This window comes from Sinohyriopsis cumingii, chromosome 3 (genome assembly GCF_028554795.1).
Source record: "Sinohyriopsis cumingii isolate HCF-2022 chromosome 3, ASM2855479v2, whole genome shotgun sequence".
Taxonomy (NCBI): domain Eukaryota; kingdom Metazoa; phylum Mollusca; class Bivalvia; order Unionida; family Unionidae; genus Sinohyriopsis; species Sinohyriopsis cumingii.
Window position 1 is genome coordinate 43388079 of NC_142963.1, and position 20159 is coordinate 43408237.

General features: G+C 34.8%; 1 protein-coding gene across 1 annotated transcript in view; it reads left to right on the plus strand.

Moving 5' to 3' along the window:
• LOC149802770 (adhesion G protein-coupled receptor L3-like) overlaps window positions 1–20159 on the plus strand; it is a 123287-nt gene that overhangs the window by 90392 nt on the left and 12736 nt on the right. The window contains exons 15-24 of the mRNA XM_089952198.1: window positions 2278–2395; window positions 2763–2809; window positions 3738–3858; window positions 12057–12166; window positions 12922–13024; window positions 15712–15862; window positions 16360–16429; window positions 16771–16837; window positions 17289–17374; window positions 19741–19867. Of these exons, the coding sequence (XP_089808324.1) occupies window positions 2278–2395; window positions 2763–2809; window positions 3738–3858; window positions 12057–12166; window positions 12922–13024; window positions 15712–15862; window positions 16360–16429; window positions 16771–16837; window positions 17289–17374; window positions 19741–19867 (1000 nt within the window). The remainder of the gene's footprint in view (window positions 1–2277; window positions 2396–2762; window positions 2810–3737; window positions 3859–12056; window positions 12167–12921; window positions 13025–15711; window positions 15863–16359; window positions 16430–16770; window positions 16838–17288; window positions 17375–19740; window positions 19868–20159) is intronic.

The following is a 20159-nucleotide window of genomic DNA, read 5'->3' on the forward strand; positions in this document are numbered from 1 at the left end:
ATCACTGCTCCACAAGACACCAACTCATATAGGTAATCATGGATCCGTACAAGTATTGATTTGTTCGCTGTGGGAACAGTGGTGTTAATGAGGTCGGGTTGTAAGTTATCACAGATCCCTTCCCAGAAGGGGGTGATCAATATAAATTGGAGATACTGTGCTGAGCTGTGCAGTCTTCCAGTTTCCAAAGTTATGCCTTCGCTTGCATTTTAATGAGTCTTCCGCACCTTTGAGGATGTTGGCTTTTATTGACACGGGCAAATTGGGTTTGGTAAAAGGCACTAACATCAGTCAAGAACACCTTCCTATCCTTGATAGACTAACCTACCATTATTTGTAGGGTCCGTTCCCATTGCTTGTATTTTACTGGCCAAGGGATATATATCTAGCTTGGGATGCCCTCAAATTTCACTAAGATCTTGTTAATTAAGAGGTTGCGTAAATGCTATGTATCACGTGGAAACCTGACGGTCTTGTTTGCATCCTCAAGCAGCGAAACTATCGCCTGGTGTTTATGAATCATCTTAATGATCTCCACTCTGTGATGACGCACCTCTCAGTTGTACTGCTGAGTGATCATGCATGCAAGTTCTTCCTGGGTCAGATAGTCTTACTCCAAAGAGATACCGCTGATAGGGAAGCGAGCCCACATATTAGTGCTCTGAATCGACTTGTATTAAGTGAATATCAGTTCCATGGTGAGTGGTGCCAAAAGGTGATTCTCAAATGCAGCAATGATAGATACATCGGGCTGGGTATACATGCCAGCATTGCCAGTGCCAACATATGTAGCAGCATTGATGGTGTTTTCCTTTACCTTGACGCTGTAAATATCGGCATGGTCAATGCAGGCTAATATGTTTCCTTCAGACTTTCCTTTGATTTATTCTGACAATGGTGCACCTAGGTCTTTTCACATTTGTATGGTTGTGATCAAGCACAGGCGATCCGCCGTATAAGGTAATGGTGAATGACAGCCTGGTGATGCTAATTAAAATTGCATTATTGCTGGTGAGGTGTCGGCATCTGACAATGAACTGCTAGGTTTATTTTGGTCCTCAGGTCATTAGTCACAATGATGGTCCTCTGGACTCCCTTTCACCAATTAATTGATGGAAGAAGTAAAATGGATCGAGTTTGTTTTTTGTATTGAGACATGGAGCATATTAAACTTCGGGTGTCATTTCTTTGATACAGAGTTGTTCTGTTAGTGCTTGATTACCATTTCTATAGGAGGAATTGTTTTGAAATGGAAGATTGTCTTATCAAAGGAGATGATATTCAAGATGAAATAGAAGATACTTCATTTGCCTACCTTAAAATGAGCATTGTCCCTGGAAAAACAATTTAGAAATCTAGGTAAAATAAATGTCATGGCGACGGTCTAAAAAACGAAAATTAAATTTACAATTAAAGGCCATACATCTTTTATGTTAAACAATATAAAAAGGTCCCATTGTGCTAATTATAATGACAAATAATGCATTACAACATGTTACGTATATTAATGATCTTAAACACATACATCAACTGTTTTCCTAGCTGTACATACATTCACAATATAATGTTGGCATAGCAGTGGTGGGGCAGATATACAAACTAGATATAGAAAGGCCGCCAGTGAAGATTAGCAAAAAGATAATATTAAAACCAGCATGGCATGGGTATCTGTCCATTACAAGTGCTATTTGCATTTCGCTTTCTGCAACGACGTAGTACTTGAGTAAATAGTAACACAGAAACCCGACACTTAAAATGTATCATGGGTTGCACAAAGACTACAGCTCTGTGCAAATCTAGACTCAGACAGACTAAAGGCAACTGCAACAGCATGCCAGGACTGAATTGCAGATCTGCAGGTGGCACACAAGGAATGATTAACAGTAGCCATTAATTCATCACGTTGCATTATATCTCAAAGTTTGGGTGTACAATTTTCCATAATTTTCCATATAATTATACCGTAAAAAGTATAATTATTCACTATATCTAACAGTTTATAGTTTTAAGGAATTTTCTGTGGAAAAATATATGATATGTGTAAGTTATTATTAATACATAAGAACACATTATGACACCTGATGGAATGAAAATTACAGCTTGTTTACGATATTTGTTTTATCAGTGCATAACTACTTGTAACCAAAATAAAATACAATGTAAGGATTCGAAAGTAGGATAGGTAAGCGTACAGATTATTCAAGTAAATAATAACATTTTTGAATGCATGAAATGAATACAGTTATGTCAGTAAATTTATACTTTGAATCTTTTCAGACAAATTAAGACTGGCAGCTTTGATGTTGGTCCTGTGGTAATGTCACTACAGCTGGATCCTCAGCCAAAGCTGAACAAACTAGCAATTCCACTTCAATTAATGTTCCGATTCTTCAGTGTAAGCGTATATTCTATTATACTTTTCCACAGCTGGCAAATCTAATCTACAAAATATTTCACCATACATATTCATTGTCCGCACAGCATGTAGTATATCCTGCATTTATATCTTTCACAAGGAATGCTTATGTTGTGACTTTGAAGATAACTGTAAATATTTGCTAATATAATTACAGAGCCACTCAGCCATGCCATAAGATGATGCCAACCAAATATTTGCATACATCTTTCATTGTAAACAAGTTAAATAAATCCCCAATATATTCTTGGGTCTTAAAAGCAAACGGTACTAATAATATATTTTCTAAGTGATGTTACATTACTTGTGCAAATAATTTATGATAGTTTTTAATCATATGTTTCAGAGTCAATACACAAAGCCGATTTGCAGCTACTGGACGTTCAATGCAACGTGAGTTTACTATTCTCATACAATATTGTTTCTCAGTCCTTCGCCTATTACAGTTTTCCTTTAATATCATTATTTCTTCCATTAAACCGAAACATCTCTCTCTCTCTCTCTCTTTCAAGTCACATAAGCACTTATATGAAGCTTTTATTTCACATCTATGAAACACTTAGGTACCCAAAACCTCTCCAAACCGAAAATTACTTTAGGTTCCAAGGGTTTTGGTTATGAGTGATTTCATTGCATATGTGATACATGTGTTCTTTTATTAACAAATAATCCAGTGTCTGCCCTGCTATATATTCTCCATAATTGTAATGTAATAAGAGACTCTGTCCAAGTTAGTTTGCAAAGTTTCTAAAATGTTGACACAATAATTTCAATTTCTATGCTTTCCAATGCGAAAAATGATAAAACAAGTCTTCATTATGGCATATGCAACTAGCTGAATTTGATTTTGTTTTATATATTGATTGTTATTTTATGACATTTTGTTACAGTGCTCGGTCAAAAGGAAATTACATCATCTCTTTCAGATTTGTAATAATTTCTGTAAGGTGTAAGATTGATTTTCCTAATATAGCAACTAGATTTAACTTTCAACAACCTTTTTTGTCTTGCTGCCTCAGTTCTGCCTTCTCTTAATTTTGCTTGTATGACTTATATCTGTGTGATACACCCTCGGAAGATATTTAGCCATACATTTGACCGACTCATTTTTACACAACGTTACACAGTGTTCCAACAAAATCACAGTAATTCTCTAAATTTGTATTATTTAAAGAAAAAGTAAAATGTTTTCGTAAAATATCACTTGACGCTTCAGTTTTCCTCTTGAAAGGCCATTGTATGACTTAATATGTCTAACATACAATATGCATCTTAGCTGTGTCCTAATTCTTGAGCAATATCTTCTGTCTTTCATTTAAAGTGGCTATGGGGAAGGAGCTTGGTCAAGTGATGGATGTTCAATCAAGGTCAGCAATGCTAGTGGTTTTGTATGTGAATGCAGTCATCTCACCAACTTCGCTATCCTTATGACGCTATCAGAGGTATGTGATTTTTTCAATTAATTGTCATTTAATTTTGATCCTGTCTTTATCATAAATAACAATTTGCATTAGTAGCAATATTACATTATCTGCCACTATTGCATTAATTAAATTTCCGGGACACAAGGCCCTTTGTGGAAGCCAAAAGAACCTATCCTCCAGTTAATATGGAATGTTCTATAACAAAAGATCAGACGGAGCACAGTCCCAGTCTACATTCTACGTCATAGGTATATGTGAAATGCCCCTCTTTATCTAGGACCACTGTATGCGGTAGTCATATGTAAATTTGCTTGGCGAGATATTGGCTTCATTTCCATCTTTAAAACGCATTTTGACATTGAGTTACATTTCTGTAGTGATAGAAAACCGCAAACTTTAGTCCTCCACTGCCACCCAACCTCGTTAGAGAGCAGCAGCAAGCTCTCGTAAGCAGTATCACGATAGCATGACATGCAAATCGCACCTTTTTGATAAGGTGGTATAGCGATTTTCACTTTGATGGTTCTGTTATGAGCTTGCACATCAGGTTGTTGTCACTGAAAAGATCATTGGTGACTGGTGATCACACGGAGAAAGAATTACCTGTTAGAAGAGCTCCATACTCAGTCTAAGGGCAGAGATACCACATCTATCTCCATGCCACCGATCAATCCCGTAGGGTTTATAGAGACCTGCTGTACTCGTCTGACTAAGGGAGATGACCGAATCAACATTTATCCTTCTCTTATTTCCCTTTAAATCCTATTGGATGTAGGATCGCCATTTCCATAAAGTTTGTCTTCCTTCCCCTTCATGTTGCCATGACTTCGCCTCAAGGCAGGACACGTGGTACAGGTCATGGACCCATGTCTTCTACAGCCAGTAAAAGAAAGTTGTGAATCTAGGAAAGATGAGAACAATTCTCATTCCTCTAGAAGATATCATAGTAAAGGAAGGCCCTCTTTATTTCTGGGTCATCAGTCCCCCCTCCAAATGGTTGGGAAACTATTGCATGCTGAGACATCACCAGTTTTGATTTCAACCGGGACTTGCGCTCGCTCCCTGGTTAAATATTGGATGCATTTGAGTTTAAGGATGAGACGCTAATCATTATTGCTCGAATGTGATTCTCTTTTCAGTGGCCTCCATAAGTCTTTTGAAGGAAGAATCAATGTCTTCAGCAGCGCTTCAATGATTGCTTGATGGCAAAAGATAATACATCGAGGGATGCCTTACTGATGTCCATGGCGCTCTTAGCGGAGCTGCTGCAACTTCGAAGGGATGTTTTTTTAGAGATGTGCAATGTCTTGTTCAACCATATCAATAACCTAATAAAGTCTACATTTAATCAAGCGGAGACGCTTTTCGGCGACCTGATTATTTGAAGAAACAACAACATCGATGTATTGCAGCCTCCCCTGGCACAATGAAACATGTTGAGAAGAGAGTTCACCATGACTGCCACACAGGTCAATCAACAACATTTTTCAAGCTTACATGACCTCTCCAATCTCCGCATCAGTATAAATTTAGCAACATTCTTGCCAGTTATTTGCAAGATGTGGAATACCCTCCGCTATCATTAATCCCTCTTCTTTCACCTGTCAAGATCAGTTCAATTAAGGGTAGAGATATACACACTAATACAAAAGGGCACAGTAGAAATGATAATACATGACCAGACTCAGCATTTTATTCCTGGTTCTTTCTGGTCTTGAACGCGGACAATTTCAACTCATAACTGACCTTTACACCTTAAGCAATGTTATCAGATAGAACATATCAAGATTGACACTACTGCTTCTGTCAGGAATGATATAAGGCCCTACAACTGGGCAGTCACCACAGATCTTCAAGATTTCAGCATACAAATATTTTCTCCATGCAAGAGATATCTCCAGTTTTGCCTGTGCCAGGAAGGATTCCAATCTCGAACGCTTCCGTCCGAGGATGCTTCTGATCCCAGATCATTCACAGTGGAAATGAGAGTAATTACATTTCACCTGATGCACATGGACTTCCCCACCAGCCAGTATTTCAGTGTCTGGTTGTGCGAAATGTGAAGAGTGATTCTTTTCTGAATTACACGTCCATTTGTTGGTCCACAGTGACCCGTCCTTAGCGTATGCCAGGCCTAGAAAAGTCTTATCTCGTGCCTTCTCAAAACTTTGTATATATGATATGAATTTACTCACAGACATTGCAATAGTATGTTTCCCCCGAAAAGTACGGATGAAGTCCTGTAATTTGTAGCATATCTCTTGATGCTAGGAATTACACATTCTCCTCCTCTTTGCGTAGTATTCTGGAATCTCTTCTACTGAGCAGCAACAATTGAGATCACACTTCTTGTCCATCATATTTCAAGCAAGAGGTATTATTAAAGGACATTATATCCAGAAGCGGACGTGTATGTCTTACATAATGGTCTCTACACTAAGTGGTAGCAGAGCTACTATTTCAGTAGCGAGGAAGACCATTGGTGGATATGTTTGCGACAGGACTAAACAACATGCTCCCCATTTACATTACCCTTATCCAGTGTTTCTCAAATTTTTTTGTCTTGCGGTGCACCAAAAAGATCTGAAAACTTTCACCGAACACCTGAAAAGATTTAACAATGTTTGTGGTGAAGAAGTTACCCCTAGCGGCTAGATGTATCCGTCTGATTTGTTACGTCGTATTTATTATTTTAACGTGGAAATTCGAGAACATTGTATAATGGGCTGCATGAATTTATTATTAGACTATTATTATAATTAGAGTGATCGAGTTCTCCCGAGATCTCGCACAAGTCTCGCGTTACGAAAGGAACCAATGAATGACAGACTGACAGAGATTGAGTTTTTATATATGTTACTTCTTTTAACTTTTGCGGCATTGATTTACCATTTAATTTTTCGATATGTTCAAGGTTTCAAAACGCTAGCAATTTTAAATATTTTTCAAAACTCCCACGGCACATCTGTAAATCTCTCGCGGCACACTAGTGTGCCGCGGCACACAGCTTGAGAATCACTGCCCTAGTCCCAGATTAGAGGGCATTGGCAGTTGATGATTTCAGTGTAAGGAAGGACATATGTCCGTGTATGTCTTCTTACTTTTCATAATGATCCCGCAGGTACTCCACAAAATCAGGGCTTCCACTGTTTGGCTGCATCTGGTATCCACTTTATGGCCCAGTGGTCAAGGATCAGTGATCTACTTGACCTTTAGGTAGACAAACCCAGAAGATTCATCCAGATAAGTACAATGGGTCTCTTTTTCACAGCAGCCCATAAATGCTTCATCTTCACAACATAAATATATCAACCAATCAAACATCCAGGTCTTGAACCCAAAGCAGGAACTCGAAATTTCTTTACATGATGACCTAAACGAAATGGATGACCGATGCACATGCAGTGGCATGGTGGTAAATACTAGCAAAACTAAAATAATACTTTTGATAGTGATGAAATATACGTGACATGAAAGGATAAAAAATTGCAAATGGTCTGTCAAGATAGACTACTTGGTGTTTTGGTAGATAATAGCCTATTATTGACTGAACTTATCAAACATAGCAGTAAAAGTTTCAATTCAAGTTGATGGCTTCTTAGTAGGATAAGACATTTTCTCTCTCAAAGGCACATAAACCTATTTTATAACAGTTACATGCAACCCTATTTAGACTACTGCAATACAGTATGGGGTAATTAAAACGATAGAAAGATAGCAAAGCTGGCACATCTTCAAAACTGAACATTTGGGCTAATATTAATCCGGAAAGAAAGAGCAAGGAAAAATTAGCTGGTAAGTAAAAAATATTACCTATTAAGTACCGATTCCGTTTGAGAAATTCCAAATTAATGTACAGGATATCCAACAATAGAGCGCCTGAATATTTACAATCACTATTCCAGTATAGGCTACCAGGCGTTACTCCCTACCTGCGATCCATGACTTCCAAACAGTATAAAATGTCCAAACCAAATAAGGAATTATTTTATTTTCCTATACTGTGGAACTTTGCTCTGGAATAGTGTTCGAGTTAAGATTAGAATTGCTCACTCTATTCCCTTCTTCCAAACCCAATATATCCAGTAGCTTCAGAGATGCAGATAAAATAAATAAATTTCTTTGTATGAGGGCCTCAAGGTAAAATAGGTTTTAGATAATTGTGTTAACCTTTTGAAAGAAAGGCGTTATTATTATAGGTCAATAAGCAGTTCAATTCCAAGGTCTACGATGCAAATTGAAGATTCTTCTAAGTTCTGTGACTCGCGCAGTAGAAAATGTGTTGATCCAGGCAGTCCCCTGTCAAATGCAGTTTTATACCATGTGACAGTACTGAACCAATCAGAATTGGCAGACTGAATCCGCCAACGAATCAGTTGTGACAAACTGGCAAACCTCCGTCTAGCGCAAATCGTGTGATATCACCCACATATGAATAAGGTTCAATATATTCCAGTATATAAAACTTTCTTACATCTTGTATCATATTATGTACAAAACTCAAATACAAAAAACTCTATATCATAAGTTTTATATATAGTTTCAGTAGCAGAACAACAGTTCTCGAATGCATAAACTGTGGCAAACAAATAATACTAAAAGAATGGCGGTGTTAGGGAGGAAGCAACTATGCATAACACAACTTGATCACTCAATAAATCTAACAATTTTTATATAAAGTCAGTATATTTCAGATATTACTTTCGTCAATAAGTTCACTGTGACTTCATCTGAGTGTAAATGTATGTGAATCACATACCTGTAATATCGAACCATCGAGGTCATGGGTCACAAACGAACAAAACTGGCGTCCATAAGAAATTGACTCGATCGCTGAAAAGTTCGTTTACCGCGAAACACGAAAAACCCGAAACGTCATGTTTAACAAACGTGCTGAGATGTTCCCATCATCCAACCACATGATGGATAAATACATTTGGTATTAAATGAGGTAATACAGCCATGTAATTTGTCAAAGAAATGATGCTGAATATAAAATGTCAAACCTTGACAAGCCAAGTGTAATATAATGATCAATATAGTTATAGCTAAAACTTACTGACAGAGATTTCCTACAGGCATAATAAATATGGGATTAGCCAACTAGTAATTAAGTTTAATTTTTTGGCTCCATGGACCGCAGCAAGTCTGAGAATATGCATATGAAGTGACGCATTATCGAAAATGTGGAGAAGCCATACGTTAAAATTCATGAAATCACAAAGCAACTCATTTTCCACAACTACATGCTTTTGAACTGCCCATGGTCCAGTAAGCTCAACATGTAACACAAATGTCTTAAAAGAAACATCTCTAATATCATATTGAGAATTCACATGCAGTAGTAAATATCCACCCCAACCCCGTTATGGTGCACGTTGGTTAATCCTACGTCTATGACAATATTAATAACCATGTACGTTGAAGGGGGTGGTTAGGAATATTGCGGGTTTCTATTTATAGATTATTGTGAGTCACGTGATCTAACCATGCTGAAGCTGAATCTAACACTCGCACCAGGCATGGAAACACTTGAACTATTACCGAATTCATTTTAAATATATTGTGTAAAACAAATTAGGTGCTTTTAGCTACATTTAATGATGTTAACTTTTTAATTTTCTGAGTTACAGTTAAGATCAAATTCGATATGATGTGTGCACGAACTATGTTGTCGTGGTGTTGACATGTGATAATGTCCATTTTGAATGCAGTTTATATAAAGGTCAGAAACGCATTCATTCAGTTTCCTTACTCTGATGTATTGTTTACAAGATACATTTCTCCACTTTATGCAAGGGATAAACCATGCATTCATGAGATTAGTTAATTAGCATTTGTAACGGTAAAATTTGGTCTTCTGCTGACATTTTCGATCGTTGCCGGTACGAGTTGCCTATAATAGCGGAAACACCGGATTATTTCTTGTAAAATGTTCTGAGATGGACATTAAAAGTTGCATTTTGTCAAATTTAGAGGGTTCACGTGTTACTTCAGACCAAAACTTATGCCCAACATTACGAGGTTATCATTTTAACAGGGGTCGAGATAAGCGAGGAACAATTAACATAACAAAGAACGATTTTTTTGGGACCAGACCAAAACGATCAACATACACGGGTTCTCGAGATGACCGAGGTCGAGATAAGTGGGTTTGACATTAATTGTTCTATCCCAGCTTGTATATCATCTGAATTCAAACAGTCATTTTAGCAATATACATTCTGCATATCGCCCTTTCCACAGTACTGAAACTACTCTTCTAATGGCATTCTCTCTGCTTTGGATACGGAACGATTACAGTCCTCGCCTTCCTTGATTTCTCTACAGCATTTGACACAATAGGCCATGATATATTACTTCACCGTCTCCAGCATGTATTTGGCATTCGATACAGCCTTACTGTGGCTTAAGTCCTACTTTGTCAACAGGACACAATTTGTTTCTGCAAATCTAATACACTCCAGCCCAGTTAATCTATGTTGTGGTGTTCCACAGGGGTCTGTTCTTGGACCTGTTCACTTCATTATATACACTCAGCCGCTCTCAAATGTCATAGATCATCATCCAGTGCCTCACCAATTGTATGCTTATGACACCCAAATATACAAATCTAGCCACCCAACTGAAGTTGAAGCTACCATCCAAGGTGTAGAGAGGTGCATTTCTGATGTGAAATCATGGATGACATGTAAAAAGCTGCAGATGAATGATGATAAAACTGAGGCCATTCTGATCACAACACAAAGACTTTCTCATTCACATCCTTTACCTCAAATAATAAATATCAGCAACACCAACATTAAATTAACACATTCAGTACGAAATCTAGGTGTTACTCTGGACAGTACTATCACATTCCACCAACATGTCATGAACATATGAAAGGCTGCATATCTTGAGCTGAGACACATCAGCTCTAGTCGCAAATATCTTTCAGTTGATGCCACTAAAACACTTGTGTGTTCATTAGTACTTTCAAGATTGTAACTCAGTTATGTCTGGTTCATCTCAATATCTACTCCAGAAAATTCAAAATGTTCAAAACACAGCTGCTCGGATCATACTTAGAGTACCACGATCAGAACATACATCCCCTCTAATCCGTACCCTACACTGGCTATCCATTCGATCCAGAATCAAACATAAGATGTGTTCTCTGTGCTACGCTTCACTAACAGACTATAGTCCAACATACCTATCTGACCTCGTAAATGTGTACACGCCAGCAAGATACTTTCGCTTCTCCTCTGACAATCGTATACTCATTATTCCCACTATGAAAACAAAATCATATGGACAGCGTTCTTTTGTATGCCAGGGCCCAGCAACATGGAATGAATTGCCCACTGAACTTAGACGCAAAGACACACTGATCCCATTCAAGAGTGCTCTTAAAACTCACATATTTCGACTGCAGGAACAAACTTAAAGATCAAATAATGTTTCCTACCTTAAATATTTTCAGTATGTCTTCATTTTTTCCAATTTCATTGTGTTTCATTTTTGTAATCATATCATTATATATATTCTTTTTATGTTATAAATGTTGTGAAGCCCTTAGAGCTTCTAAAGATTATGTGCTATATTATTATTATTAGTAGTAGTAGTAGTATTAGTAGTATTGGTATTATTATCATTATTATTATTATTATTATTATTATTATTATTATTATTTATTTATTTATTTATTTATTTATTTATTTATTTATTTATTAAAATATGTTCACACCACCCAAAATTAATTTAGCTAATTTAATGCACACTTTTTAACATTCACAAGAATTAACATTTCAGCTACCTACCTTAAGAACTATTCAACATGTGGTGAGCATATAATGTTCGGTATTTAGTACTCTTGTTTGCTGATATGTATTCACACTTGTCTGCAATGTAGTGATGATCCATGTGCAGTGGAAAGCAGTTCAAATCAGTATCAAGTAAACGTAACTTGTTTATTAATAGTGAACATTAATTAATAATAGTTTAATTCAGTATATAAATAGAATTATAGAAATAATCACATGAACATTCCATAGCTGAGAATATGTGTGCATTGTATAATTATCGTAATTCTTTGTAAGTATTATTGGGATATTCAGAAGTAGAAAGCGGTAGTTACAGAAAGTTCAAATGAAAATAGTATCAGAATTAGAATTAATATATCTTCAGTGCTAAATTTGATCGATGAATTAGTATATTATATTGTTGTACAGGTACTTGACCCCGCACACGACACTCGGCTCAGCATTATATCGGTTGTTGGGTGTGCCATATCATTAACAAGTCTGTTACTGACCATCATAGGACATGTTCAAGTGTGGAAGTAAACTCTATATATCTATCTATCTATATATATATCTATCTAAATATCTATCTATCTATCTATCTTTATTTATTTATTTTTCAGGACAGGTAGCATCTGGTGTAGGTATCTTTTAAAAATAAAATTATTAGTTGTCAATGGGATAATTGTTTCTAATATCTTAAAATAATATGGTATATTACACAAAAAGGAACTTTTTTTAATTCAGCATTGAGTAAAGCAAAATAATATTTCTGCTTAATTAAAACAAGATCTTATGAAACAATTGGTAAATCGCTCAATTGACTTTGTTTCTTCTGTTGAAATATGAATCTGTTCCTATGCTAACTTGTGTGTGAATTCAAGATATGCATTGCATCTATTTGGTTGTTTAGTATCTAATTTGAAAACTACGTATTTATCAATAAAACACCTAATTTTTATGTAGGCTTACATTACGAATTCTAGGATGCAATGTTTGAAATTCTATATGTTTACTTTTAATTTGGAAGGAATCGTTTTCAGAAATTTAGTTTTATTTGCCATTTTCTATATTGGCAATATAAGAATTTTACTTGTAATTGGCACTGTGACCGAAATTGTTAAAAAGTCCGAGTAAACCACTTACATACACATATATACCTAATAATGACATCTTGTCGTCTTGTTACAGAGAAATCATCTTTTTCAGCATATTCTGTTGATGTCAGGATAACGATGTAAATATTTTGTTTCATTACGTCCATAGGTTACTTACATTCAATATTTTCTTTCAGATATGTAAGGTCTAAGCGAACCAACATTTTACTAAACATCTGTGTGGCACTCCTCATATCTTATGGCATATTTTTGGCAGGTGTTAACCGAACTGAAAACAAGGCAAGTAAATATGCAGTAAATAACATTATATGCAATTTGTTTAAACAAACTTTAAATACGTTATCTCTATGGTAACATTTTGTCATTGCATCTGTTTTAAATACAGATGTTGCCACCCCAAATCCATACATAAAATTGAAGGTAAATTATTAAGACAAACGTGTAAACATAAGTTCAGTACAGATGAAAACTATCCAGGTGTTCCTATCCTGCAGGAAATTATAACCTCTAACATTGATCATCACTCAAAAGAAACAATTGCAGTTTGTGAGTACATTGTTCCATCTGCTTAAATAAATAATCTCATCACAAACTCCTTATGTTTGTGATGTACAGTTAATGTTTCTCCAATCAATTATGAATCGTTTCCACCTCTTGTTTTCAAAAGTATTTACCTGATACAACTGCAGTCTAGATGATGATTATTTAATCCCTGCAGACCTTACACATTTCAAACCATACATTGTTTCATCAGTGCTAACATTTGTAATTTGCAGCAATGCAGTCATCAACAGTGAGTTTAAAGGCAAATATGTGCTATGTTAGGAGTTGAAGCAGGCTTATATACATAGTAAGGCGCACAGTCATGTTGCAGAAAATCATGTTGGTGATCATAAACGTCAATGCAACATACCATGTGCAGGGTACTATCCGCTATAAAGGGTACAATTCAAATAAAATGACAGCTACAAAATTCTCTGAATCATAAGTATTTCAGATAAGTAGAATATATACTTTACTTATCTTTTTAGTAGATAATTTAGTAGTAGAATAGAAGAGTAAAGCAGAAAAATAACCACACACACACACATAATTACATACATACATACATACATACATACATACATACATACATACATACATACATACATACATACATACATACTTTTTAAATTTTTGGTGCATTGCTGGCATTCTAAATGCCACCCAGATAGGAATGGGGATTAAAAAACAACACAAATGCCGATAATTCTGTGCAATGCCAACTAGTTTTGCATTAAATGTATGCTTCTTCAGTAACATTATTCAGAACCAGACTAACAGCCCAATTAAACTTAATGCTCTTATATTATTTATAAAAGCTATAATTCCTGATGATAATTATTTTTCAATAGCTAATGTTAGTGAAGCTGATGTTTTGATATGCTAATAAAGGTGAATATTTATACAGCCTCTTGACTGGATGACATTGGTCCACGAATTTTTAAGATTGCTGCACCAGTAATACCAAAGTTACTAACACATATCATAAACTTAAGTATAATGAGTGATAATTTTCCAGAAACACTGAAATGTGCAAAGGTTCCAACTCTCTTTAAGAAAGGAGAAAAGAAGGATCCAGGGAACTACAGACCAATATCATTTCTATCTGTATTGTTAAAAGTATTTGCAAAGCATATAGCCATTCAGGTCTATATATTTTTTGAAACATACTCTCTATTTCATAAAGCGCACTCATGATCTAGAAAGTACCGCTTGTGCCAAAGAGAACTTACCAAATTAATTGATCTTTGGCTGAACGAAATTGATAATGTACATATGACTGGAATTGTTTTTCTTGATTTCAAGAAAGCCTTTGATCTTGTTGATCATGAAATTCTGCTGCAAAAGTTGAACTGTTACACGTTCGACAATCGTTCTTTAAACTGGTTTAGATCATATATAAACCAAAGGTCTCAACAAGGAAGCATTGGCAATATTAGCTCTCAGACTCGCACAATTCATTCAGAGGTCCTGCAAGTCTCAACATTGGGTCCTCTCCTCTTCCTTATCTATATCAATGATCTACCATGAAATAATAAATCCACAAATACAGATTCGTTTGCAGGTGATGCAAGCTTGTATACAACTATTTCTGATACTGAAGTTATCCGCATGAGATTAGATGCAGACCTTATTTGAGTCCAAAACAGGGAACAACAAAATAGGATGGTAATTAATGATGGTAAAACAAAATGTATGATTTTGGGGACATCACAAAAGCTACACAAGTTAGGGAACCCAGAACTATCTCTTGCAATAAATTATCATCCTTTAGAAAATGTCAACCATGGAAACCTTGTAGACGTGACCGTAGAAAATAATTTATTATGGAATGTCACATCGTCCATAAAGGCATCTTCATCAATGGGTACTTACATAAGGGTTGTTCACATTTATAAGATCCATAGTCCAACATGACTAGGAAATGTCTGTAGGTTTTCCAACATGATACATAGATTATGTATATGTGCAAAGTGCAACTTGCAGTAGCTGGTCCACAGTTTCAGCTAGCCTAGTGTCGGGCATGGATGATGCGTTTTCTTTGTTGTTCGAGCAGAGCCAAGGACAGCTTATTTGTGCCCATTGTTTGAAATGTGTCGGTCGACCTTTCTTAGAACTACCTGCCTTTGAAAGAATCACCAAAACAAGCAGTTGAAACTGCATCAGCGACAAGCTATCAGCCTATATCAAAAGTAACATTGGAGTCCGTGAAGAAGGAAATTCAATTCCGTTTGAGTTTAACAAAACTATTTGCATCAGCTAATATAAGCTTATTTTTACAGCTGAAATACTGACAAAGGTACACAAAAACTAAAAGGAAATATTATATTATGTAAGTTAGTTCAACTGTATATGGAACATAACACACTTTCTTGAAATAATTTAAACTTAAATACCCAATATTGTGCACAAATGTGTTTCAGATTGCCTGCACAGTAATAGCTGCATGTCTCCACTACTTTTATCTGGCTGTGTTTTTCATTATGCTCGTGGAAGGAATAGAGATAGCTGTGTCTACCATTTATGTGTTCCAAACCCGATCCCGCCGCAAATGGCTCTTGCCACTCGCTTGGAGTAAGACTTTTCATTTCAAATTGATCATTGCGATGACCGATCTTTCCTCTCTTTCCTTAAACTTCTGAGCGTTATGTACTCAGTTGAAATTGTCAGACCTGATTATTATGTATAGTGTGCAATATAAACATATGATAAGTTTCAGTGTATTAACATACTGGTACTATCAAATCTTAACATTACTAAATTGTATATGGTGCCATAGGATATTTTGAAAAGATTGTAGCTTTGCCTTAATTCACAATTTATAAAGCTGAATGCGAGCATGTTCTGGTTATTTTAACAGAACTATATACTAGAATTTAAAGTAGATCTAACAAATTATACTCGTCATGAATTGTCTTTAAAATAATCCAAAGTCAAGCAAGAAAGCTCTTAGAAATTATGAAAGTTTTGTGTAGAAATGCACTTTATGAACTTATTAATCAAATACAAAATAAGCTTCTTCCACAATAATATTAGTAAGCATACTGTTTTATCTTTCTTGTTTCTTTCAGTAATTCCAGGAGGAATTGTTGGTGTCTCTCTTGGGATTAGCAGACTGCATGGATATGGGAACGAAAAATTGTACTTTAAGTCTCTCTTATTATTTTCCGTCTTGCATATTTTGATAATTATAGCAACCATTCAGACCCATGAACACAGCATGAAACTTATCACTATTGCACACATTCAAGTGACACACACATCTGAATACTATTTACAATTAAATGCTAAATTTGTTCAAATCGCACACAGCTGGTTTAGGAATTTGGTAAAAGACAGACAAGAGAAACAGACAGATCAAGGTTTTTAGTATCCACTGCACTTTTTAAAAATATAAGGCATATCAATAAATGTTGCTGTCAGAAAGTCAATAAAGAATAACTGTATTATTTTATATTATATGTTCCATTTTCTTCTGACAGCTGCTGGCTCTCTGTCCAACATGGATTGATATGGGCTTTTGTTGGTCCAGTTGCACTAATCATTGCTGTGAGTAAACTCTGCTGATATTCTGTCAATATTAAGACCCTATGGCATCTGCCCGAACAGAAAAAGTGTAATATTATCTCTATTATATTTCTATATATTTAATTATTTGTATTTCGTTAAAACTGATTTTACTGTATGTTGAAACATCCCTTCTTTTCCTTAAACACACACAGAAATTATCTTTTTTTAAACACGTAATGATTACCCTTCAAAGTAAGACTGCTGATTAACTTGATTAACTAGCAAGATATTGTTAATGTCAAAGAATTATTACAAATGAATAAGTTGCCTAAACTTTGTAGATAGAATTATCTTCCCATATATGGGGTACAAGAGTTGTAAATTAGTTTATCCTACATGCTAAAAATTGTGCCTCTAGATTCTGCGTGTGATTACTTATTTGAAGACATTTATATCCCTTATTTAATATTGTTTGTTTTCTACACAATAGATCAATACAGTTATAATAGTGATGGTAATCAGGAAGATGTTCACGTTGTCTGCAGTCATAAAGAAAGAAAGAATGGAGAAGGTCAAGTAAGTGTCAATTTGAAATGTGAGTAAAAAATAAATGAAAGTTCCATTATCTACATGAAACATGACCGTATTACGCTGTGATAAAGGTTTCATATTAATATACTAGTATCACACAAATGAACACATACACACATGATCAGACAGAAAATTCAACTGAATATTAAAGACATCTCATAATCCTTACTGTGTTTAAGCCATATGACCCTTTCTGAACATATCTAAATTCAATTTTGAGTCATGTTGAATGCATAATTCATGTATCCAGAAATAATTATGAATGATAAAGATGATGCATTGGGAACGTCTTAGACAAATGTGATTTACGTCATGTTTATTATCATCAAACATGTAAGTTCACACATAATAGATTTTGCCTATGAATAGATGAATACATTAAGCTGTCTTAGCAACTGAAGCAAAGTGTATCTTTGATTGGAATCTGACTCTACGTTTGTTTTTCATTTTAATAATAATAATAATAATAATAATAATAATAATAATAATAATAATACTAGTCCATCTGGCATATTGGGGAATTTTGAACGCTTCTAAAATAGTAGAATAAAGTACTAGCAATTGTAATATTAGTGCTGGATTAAAATCTACAAAACAACGCAAGGGTTGCAGTGGAGAAGTATATTTTTTGAAATTAATGGCATCATAAAATGTTATTGCAAGTTTTATGAAGTGATAATATTTACAGTACAATAAAGGAACACATTCTCCAAGTGGTGTGAGACTTATATATCCGCTTCCTAGCATGGCTTTACAATAAATTCGTCAGTGTAATATCTTTGAGCAATCTAACATTAATTGCAGTTTGTATGTTGAAACCTGTGGCTTCACGTTGTGGCTGTTAACTGCCTAATTCAAGGTTCGAAAGAGAAATCACCTCCATTTGTTGGAGACGATCATTAGTATAGACGTCCAATACAAACAGATTCCAAGAGTACTAAGGATAGTTACATTCAAAACTGAGATGTTTCATTTTAATTAAAAATCTTCATTCAGATAAAACTTAAATGCATTATGAAATTTATATTGAGTGCCTTTTGTATTAAAAAAGCCATTTACGCTATCTTTTATAATTCATATATAATTTAACTCAAATGTTTCAATTGTACCTTTTTCATTTTTTTAATTTCCATCTGACGTCTTATTTGTTAATCATCGCAATTAGTAGGCCTGTCATAACCAATATGCAATAATAGTTACTTAAATAGTTTGGCTTCCAACAGGTAGTTAAAGTCATGCCTCTGTAATAAAGCAATTAATTCCTTATGGCTTACTAAAGTACTTAATACATTCTTCATTTATAATGAATCACTACATTTTGTACATATAGCAAAACTGTGGGTTTAATGTTCTGACATCAAAAAACATATTTAGCAACGTTATCTTAGTTACAATAACAATATTAATCTTTTTCAGTTTTTATAAAGTTCAACAACTGAGTAATTATGCTTTTATACAGTGGTTTCGAACATTTGTGATCATTGCAGTATAGCTTTATTGAGATAATAGTTTCTTCGAATTTACAAAATGCACAACAAATATATACATATCCACTCCAAGAACTTGTTTTTATTTTATCATGCATTTGATAATCAGCTTAAACTATTTGTTGGATATCTGAATTTGAAAAATTGTGTTCAGTGCCTATAAGATATGGGAGACACTCCTCAAATGAAGAATCACGAAAGCATTGTAGTTGGAATAAATAATGCCGTTGAAACAAATTCTTCTTACTTAATTGTTCATGATTTATGTTGGTCATAATGGAGTTCCTTTGTTCAAACCAAGAGTTACATATATTTATCCCAAAAAATGACCTTTGCATGAGTTGGAATTTCTGTTTATAATTTACATAGCATTAAGTCCAGTATTTCTGCGGAACCCGTCTTATATTCTGAATTTCTAGGGTGGGTGGTATATTTGCACCAACTTATCAGATTTTTGTTAGAACAGACTTAGCTTTTTGGACATTCTGAACGAACCAAACATGCATTCTAAAAAATAAGTTTTGTGTACTTTATCTAGTTACAGAAGCAAAATAAATTCTGTCACAAGATCACATGCATATAAATAAATAAAAAAGATGCGTTAATATTGTTTCATGATATAATGAGTTCATTGTGTCGTCCAGTGTGTTCTGTATGTGAGCTTTTGTTTTTATTTTCTTGTTTCATGTTTTTCTTTGTCAGGTTTATCTGTTCTTACTTGTGATCGAATGATATCTATCTATTCCTGTTACGTATTAAAAAGTATCTGTGCCTTCTTTTTACACAGAATATAGAAAAACTAAAGGAAAAATCAAAGTATGAAAATGAAGTATTCTTTATAAAAGTTTCAAAATCTAAATTTAGGACAAGCTTGAGAAGCCTTGGAGTCCTACTGCCAATAACAGGAGTCACATGGGTCTTTGGGATCCTTTCAGTCAATGAGGACATGGTAGTGTTTCAGTATTTGTTCACGATCTTCAATTCATTACAGGTAACCAAGCCAACTCATTTGAGCATTAGTTGACATTTGCATTTTTATAATTATGCACATAATAATTTCTCGTTTAATTTGGATGGCACACTGGATATTGAGTTAACTAACGGACCTGACTGTTGGTCAGTGTTTATGTGCTTACTTACTTTACATATATGCTTTAGAGTCAATGTTTGACACTGACTCTTTGTACTTGTATATTTTATATATATGCTTTAGAGTCAAAATTGGACACTGATATTTTGTACTTGTATACTTTACATATATGCTCTAGAATCAAAAAGATATA